General features: G+C 40.8%; 1 protein-coding gene across 1 annotated transcript; it reads left to right on the top strand.

Moving 5' to 3' along the window:
- Window positions 1–1,982: 1,982 nt before the first annotated feature.
- On the top strand, window positions 1,983–6,465 carry LOC4326283 (ubiquitin-like-specific protease ESD4). Its single transcript, XM_015772035.3, has 9 exons — window positions 1,983–2,815; window positions 3,705–3,775; window positions 3,870–3,963; window positions 4,050–4,148; window positions 4,709–4,795; window positions 4,881–5,000; window positions 5,319–5,422; window positions 5,617–5,689; window positions 5,814–6,465. The coding sequence occupies exons 1-9, from the start codon at window positions 2,033–2,035 to the stop codon at window positions 5,874–5,876; spliced, it is 1,494 nt and encodes a 497-aa protein (XP_015627521.1). The 5' UTR covers window positions 1,983–2,032; the 3' UTR covers window positions 5,877–6,465.
- The last annotated feature ends 1,288 nt before the right edge of the window (window positions 6,466–7,753 follow it).

Genomic DNA, 7,753 nt, shown 5'->3' with positions numbered 1-7,753 from the left:
TACGTCAGAGGATCCTGTTCCGCATGCTACACGGAGCTTGTTCTCTCAAAGCATGATACGTGGTGATCTTTCTTCTTACCTAGGTGACATCCATCCATGCAAAGTACATATTACTAGTATTACCTACACGTTCGAGGAAATATTTTCGCGATTATAACGGAACAACGTTGCAAATCAAGAGTCTTGATTCTATCCTATCTCCATCTCAGCTTTGACTGATTTTGTATGTGGCTGAGGATGAAAGGCCGTGTTCTGGGGCGTGGGAATCGGACACGTACAGAGATATGCGGATGATTAACAGAGACAATATTGACGCATTAACACGTACAGTGATATACCGATATTGATGTCCGAGACAGACAGCATTGACGCATTGACACGTACAGTGATATGCCGATATTGACGTCCGATTCGTAGCTTTCCTCATATTGACGCATTCAAGGATGTATCTATTTCTGCATCTTTGTCTGTGTCTGTAGCATGTGCGCAGTGAGAGCAAGTCTAGTTTTTTGACTGAAGAGAGCAAGTCTAGTTATTTCCACATCATTCAAAGGCTAGCTAAAAGCCCTGATGTATAATAGACATGATGTATAATAGACAGTCTCTAATACATCTGTGGGCCTTTTGAAGCAAATAATATTTTATTCTATTTTCCAGCCACCGTCGTCATGGTACGGCCGCTACCACTCCTCTCGCCGTCTCGCGTGTAGAAGGCTGGCCCACTTTTCTTGGCGCGCGTGTGTCGCTAGCGACTAATCAATCGAGTGAACATCTCTGTTCTCCACCCCATCTATATTTTGAAGCTACGTCCGCCACTGAGTAGTTCCAAGAAATTTATTTTCGCTTTTTTTCTAATTTCCCATAGGCTTACCCAATTGTTAGCATTGGTGCTAGCCACTAAATAAGAAAATGTTCAGTACACCCATATTTTCACTGAAAGACACTAAAAAAATACAAATATATATCTTATCCCTATGAGTACCTACGAGAGACGTGGCAAACTCAACATCTGTTTACATTGTACATATCCGATAAATTTGTACATATATTTTTTCCCCTTTCTCGTACATATCTCGATGCAGTCAAATGGTATAATAATTAAAAGCTTACAACTTACCCCCTCTATCCCTAAATATAGGATGCAATTTCCTTTCTTTTCAAGTTCCAACATAAACTGCAACACCTCTTTGGCTCCCTCTCATATGCATGCAGTTGATGGCATCAACTTTTTCTAATTTGGTTTGGTTAGTTTCAAGGTCTCGGCCCCATGACTAGTGAAGCATGCTCCATCGCTTGCCCTCTCTCTTGCCACAACAATTGGCGATGGCGATGACAGAGTTCGTGATGAAGGAGGCTCAAACGTGGGCTAGGCGACTATTGGAGTTGACCAAGAAGGTCGCGAGCGCATAGCACATGTGACGGGAGACATATATTGGATACATGTTGACAAGTGGATCTCACCCGTGTGCAAACTTACATCACCGATAATGACAACATCGGAAAATGGCCAATGAGGATGATATTCACGACGCAACATTGGACACGCTAGAATCAACGAGGGCAGCGTTACTAAATCAACTATCATGGGATCAATAATTTCACCGACTCTAAACCAAATTACAATTTCTTAATCTTTGCGTCTAAACCAGTTACACCTTATATCGGAAAGAGAGCATAAGAAAGTTACAATGTAGATATAACATAATTACATAGCAATTGTGCTACAATAACATTTAAAAGCTTACACCAACGCACACTCACAATTGAATACTTTCATGAAAATCGGTTGCTCCTTTGCTCCTCTGAAAAAGAAATTTAAAAAAGAAGAAGAGAGAAACGCCTCCTTCCGGGCAGTGAGCCTACCAGTTCACAACTGCACGCGATAAAAAGTAAAAAAAAAAAGGAAAAAGACGGAGAAAATGACCGAGCGGGCCCATGGGCCATACCTCCATTTCCCCGAGACGCCGCCCCGCCCTCCGCTCGATCTGAGGCCAATCGACGAAAAGCGAAGCTAGGGTTTCCGCCGGCGGCGATGGGCGCGCTCACCGACAGCCGCAAGCGCCTCTCCGCCGACCACCGCCTCCTCCCCTCCTTCCCTCCCTCCCCGCCGCCTCCCTCCAAGAAGCCCAAGCTCGCGCCCCTCCCCTCCTCCTCATCCCTCGCCGACGCCTCCTCTCCGCCTCCCTCTCCGCCGCCCCCTCATCCCTCCTCCTCCTCCGCCGCCGCGCAGGGCCCCTCCTCCTCGTACTCCGCCGCCGCCGCCGCCGGCGCCGGAGGTGCCTCCACCTCGTACGCTTCCTCCTTGCCCCCCAGCCGCCTCCGCCGCCTGCCTCCGCCGCCGCCGCACCCGCGCCCAATCCACGGGCCCCAACGCGTCCTCCGCGCGTTCCGCCTCGGTTCCGCGCTCTCCCGCTCCAATCCGTCGTGCTTCACCCCGTCCCCTTCGTCGCCGCAGCATCCGCGGTCTCTCGGCCTCGAGCAGTATGTCGAGCTCGTCGACAGCGTCGCCCACCCGCCGCCGCTGCCGCCTTCTCCTTCCACCGCCGATGCGCCGTCGAGGGTGGAGGTGATCGCTGTCGACGATGCGGAGGAGAGGAAAGATGACGAGGAAGCGCGAGAAGAGGAGGAGGAGGAGGTGAAGGGTAGCGTTGTTGTGAGGAGGGTCCCCCTCTACAAGGAGCTCTATGAGGCTTCCAGCCGGCGACGGGACGCCAAGCTCAGGACACTCGAGTTCGAGGTGCGCCTCGCAGAGAAGGGCCGCCTCGGCCTTGAGCAGCTCGCCGATGTCCTCCCACGGTTCGGGCCCCGGAAGGAGGTAACTCCATTTTGCAACTTCTGTTGCTTATCTTCTGATAGATAGTTTATGAATTTGTTAAGCGCTCGCTTTAATCGAACATAAATGCTACAATTTTGCGGAAATGTATGGGTTGTCTATACAAAATAGCTATTACTTAGCCATAATATATATACCCTGGCATGCCCATAATATACTGCAGCATATTTTATTTTATGAACCATAGTGTACTTATTGCAACAATGAAATGGGTAGAGGAGAGAGGCATTTTTAGAAAACAATGATGACGATAAAAGGGAACTTTTGTTTGTTTCCGTCACCAACATGGATAACATTATTAACTTGTTCATAACGCTAGTACACTTCAGTTATAGCGTGATACTTTTAGTGTGTCATAGGTTAACACAATCTTGTAGCATAGTGCCAACTTGCTCGTTGCCATGGCATGTGGCTTTTCAGTTGCTTAATCTTACTAGAAATATCATGAAGACTAGAAAGATCGTGAAGAAAGAAAATTGAAGTTAGAAATTCCATGTGTCCTATTTGGTTGAGAAAGAAAATGATGAGTCCATTCCTGGATATGTGTCAATCGAGTCTTTTATACAAAGGGGTAGAAAATTTTGGTACTATTTTTTTACTTCCCATAATTTATGGCCTTCCAAAAGGACAGTAAACTAATTATGATCCAAGCATTTTGTTGATATACCTAGGGATATGAACTTGCAGGTTAGCAATTGCATTAATACTGAAAAGTGAAAAAGAAATACTGTAATTTTATGTTTTTTAAATATTGAAAATTGCATTTGCAGTAAAACAAAGCTTGTGAAATTAGCACATGATCTTACTGAAGAGTATGCTATTTCATTTCTCGTTTTTAAATGTCTGGTCCCACTTCTTGCATATGTTTCAGGATGAACCTTTTGTTCCTTTTACGGATGAGGATGAGGATAGTGTTGATCATGCTCTTGGTGGCCGTAACAGGTTTGGTTCCTTGTCTTCTCTTCATAAACAGTAAACAGTAGAACATTTCTTGAGCAAATATGTCGCTTAATTCGCGGCATCTTTTTTTTTCCAGACGTGAAAGGCTAGTGGTACATGAATCATCAAATATTGTCATAACAAGAGAGACCTTGCAGTGCTTGAACGAAACGGAGTGGCTAAATGATGAGGTATTTTATTGCTTGTGCTGTTTTCTTCTGTTTGAACTCAAAAGGTGAGCATATGGGATTTGACATGAGCTCCTTGACATTTTCAGGTCATAAATTTGTATCTTGAGCTGCTGAAAGAGAGGGAACTGAGAGAACCTAACAAGTTTTTGAAATGCCACTTCTTCAATACCTTTTTCTACAAAAAGGTCAGCTTCTGTTTCTATAATTCAGTTTCCCTGATACTTCCTCCGTTTCATATTAGAAGACTTTTTAGCATTGCCCACATTCATATATATGTTAATGAATCTAGACATATCTGTGTGCCTAGATTCAACATCTATATGAATGTGGCAATGCTAGAAAGTCTTATAACCTGAAACGGAGGTAGTACCATTTTGATATTGCTTTACCTTAACATGATTAGTGTAGAGAGAGTTATGAAGGTTTTGCTTGTGCCATGTTTCCAAGGACTAGACAAAAAATTTCTTATTTTGCTGAGTTTGTTTTTGTTTGTTTATTCCTTTTTTATATCTTTACAAGAAAGTTGCACTTGTGCATGCTATTCAACTAGTATGTTTCTATTTCTATATTCATGGTATCAACTGTTTGCACAGCCTTTATTGGCAAAGTTAGTTAGGAACTAATGATGCTGATCAATATTATATTTGAGTTGAGTATTCCACTAATCCTAACTCGTATGATATATGTTCTAACAAAACTCAACAGATACAAACTAACTAGCCATGTATTTTTCCCCTGTGATCAGCTCATTACTGGTGGGTATGATTATAAGTCTGTCAGAAGATGGACAACTAAAAGGAAGTTAGGTTACAGCCTACTTGAATGTGATAAGGTAAAATGCTATTTTCTTTCTCTTTTCAAGCTGAATTCTCCTGGGATTTTACTATTATCTGACTGAACCAGTTATTTCTGTCCAGATCTTTGTTCCTATACACAAGGAAGTGCATTGGTGTTTAGCAGTCATAAACATAAGGGACAAAAAGTTTCAATTTCTGGATTCACTTGGCAGCATGGACATGAAGGCATTGAGAACTTTAGTAAGTAGTATAATCTGACTGTCTGATTAGTTGCTTGGTTTGTGTCTATACATGAGAAAATCTGATGGCTTTTGAAATTCCTTTCTTAATTTCTACTGAAGTGATGGTATGGGTCACGGAAAGACCATGTAAACATAGAACTATAGAAGTTTAGAATTTAATTTTGAGGAAAACATCACAAAATCCAATTGTATTATAATACATTTCTTCATTCTAGAATCCAGGATCTATTCAGTTCACGTTTTACATGCATTTGCTGGAGATTCTTGAACATTGTAGTGCCATGTGATCCTAAATTATTTTTTCCCACTTAACCAGGCAAGGTATCTTGTAGATGAGGTGAAAGATAAGAGTGGCCAACATATTGATGCTCTTTCATGGAAGCAGGAGGGTGTAAAAAACCTTCCTTTGCAAGAGAATGGGTATTTTTCTCAATTTTTTTTTCTAGTATGTGTATCAGTCTTGCTAACCAACATTATACAATAGTAGAACTTGTTTTTTCCTTTAAAGGAGGTGCAATTCTAAGAACATTATATAGTTCACCACAGGCATATCGCATTACTATGCCTTCGAAAATTTGCGTAATGTACTCATTACTTGGTTGCCTTCCATTTAGGTGGGATTGTGGCATGTTCATGCTCAAATACATAGATTTCTACAGCAGAGATATGGGCCTTACTTTTGGACAGGTACCAAATTGGATCTTGCGCTTCCTGCCAATTTATATGCTCTACTTGGAAGAAGTTAAAATGGAATTTATGATTTTTTTTTCAAGTGAAATTAACTGGTTTTGAAATTGGTTGTCTTTCATAGAAACATATGCATTACTTTCGGAAGAGGACTGCCAAGGAAATTTTGAATTTGAGAGCTGAATAAACTGTGAAGGACATATAAGGCCACTTAGAATGTTCACCGCTGGTTAGCATATGTATTTTAGGAATGGTGGCGTTGTCTTTCACGGAGTGCTGAATGCTGGGTTTCCACGATTTCTCCAATAAGACACTTGTCACGCTACCTGCTGAAGTGATGCTGAAGATGGCATTCAGAACTTATTACTTGGCTGTGTCCATGGCGGCTTTCATTGCGGTGAAGTATTGGACAATGACATGGTTTTATGGCTGGCTGCAGACTAAGACCACAGTGGGCCACTGAGAAAGGTATGGTTGACTTCTGTTTCCCAGGCAGGCGTCCACCCATGAGCAAGTTTGATGTCTTCACAGGACCTGCTTTGATGCAGCGAGAGGCGAGAGTTTTGTGTACTCCTCACCCCTTTATTTTCAACATGTATAGTGCTCCTACACTGAAACATATTTGTGGAATGTCTGCTTAGCCCTGTGCTGCATCTCCCAATTTTCTCATGATATATGTAATTGGTTGAGCATGAGTCTACATGGAAGTGTTTGGTGGTTCAAGTAACGTTCACATTCAGAATATATAAATCAAATGATCCCTTTTTGTGTGTTAATGTAATCAAGCAACTTAGGAGCAAAGTTAGTGACTGCTGTTGATGTTCCTTGGTGTCCTAAACATTCATTATACGTTGGCAGTGATTTGCGGAAGTTATTTTCTATATGCCGGTTGATTTATATGGTTTCTACTCTTATAACATGAGTTGGTAAATTGGAAGTGATGATGCACGCTTTTTTTACTCCAGTGGATCATCTGTTATACGTGTGCATCTATTTGTTATATGGTGGATGTTATAAAAGAACCGGCATTATCTGTGCATTTGTGTGCGTATGTTTAACTTAAAAAAAAATCAAAGTGACTTATAATATGATTGGAGGAAATATTGAACAACGGAAATGACCCACGCAATGCGTGCTAGTAGTGCCGAGGTGGATCAGGATCGTCTGCCTTGGGTGACTGCATGAGCGTGCCTTCAGCACCCATCCACCGTCCAAACAAACTGACGACTCACATGGGGGATGGGGCACGCCGTACCCATGAAAACCCTGCAAGAAGCAGCGATGACATGCCCACCGCCGCCTGCGACGGGGAGCTTGTCCGACGGTATATATACTTATTGAGATACTACCATTTTTTTATCATTTCTCTATCCGAGTTAACTATATAAAATTTAAATTTTAAAATATAATAAATTTAAATAATTTTTCAGGTATTAAATAATTTTAAATGGAAAAGTCATCAACAACAAAGTTGTATAACTCATCAAGATCTACAACTTTTGTTTTGGTCATTTTTCTATATGACTTTGTATGAACAGTTTGAATTTGAATTTTAAAATATGACAATTTTAAACAACATTTTGAAATATTAAATGATTTCAACTAAAAAAGTCATCAACAACAAAGTTGTATAACTCATCATGATCTATAACTTTTATTTTGGTCATTTCTTCATCCGACAAAGTGATTTGTAATATTGTTCACAAAATGTACATATCTCTTATATAGTTTTATAAACTATAAGAGAGAAATGTAAATTTTGTGAAAATGCTACTATCACTTTGTCGGATGAAGAAATGACCAAAATAGAAGTTATAGATCTTGATGAGTTATACAACTTTGTTGTTAATGACTTTTTCAGCAGAAATCATTTACTACTTCAAAATATTATTTGAAGTTTTGAAATTCAAATTTTTAATTGATAAAACAAAGTCACAAGAAAAAAAGCCCAAAAATATTAGCAGTAAGAACACAATAACATGATAAAACATGATTTTAGAAACATTTAGGAAACAAATCATCCAATTTAAAGTTCATATGAGTGAGATAAACTAGTTTCAAATT

Source organism: Oryza sativa, chromosome 1, assembly GCF_034140825.1.
Source record: "Oryza sativa Japonica Group chromosome 1, ASM3414082v1".
Taxonomy (NCBI): Eukaryota; Viridiplantae; Streptophyta; class Magnoliopsida; order Poales; family Poaceae; genus Oryza; species Oryza sativa.
The sequence above is the reverse complement of the archived record's forward strand: the minus strand, read 5'-3'. Positions and strand labels throughout refer to the sequence as shown.

What these genes read in the sequence shown, in the direction of transcription:
- LOC4326283 (XM_015772035.3), top strand. Translation starts at nt 2,033, where the DNA reads ATGGGCGCGCTCACCGACAGCCGCAAGCGCCTCTCCGCCGACCACCGC. An exon ending in GCTCTTGGTGGCCGTAACAG is followed by an intron (nt 3,776 to 3,869) that starts GTTTGGTTCCTT and finishes TTTTTTTTCCAG; the next exon opens with ACGTGAAAGGCTAGTGGTAC. An exon ending in CGGAGTGGCTAAATGATGAG is followed by an intron (nt 3,964 to 4,049) that starts GTATTTTATTGC and finishes TGACATTTTCAG; the next exon opens with GTCATAAATTTGTATCTTGA.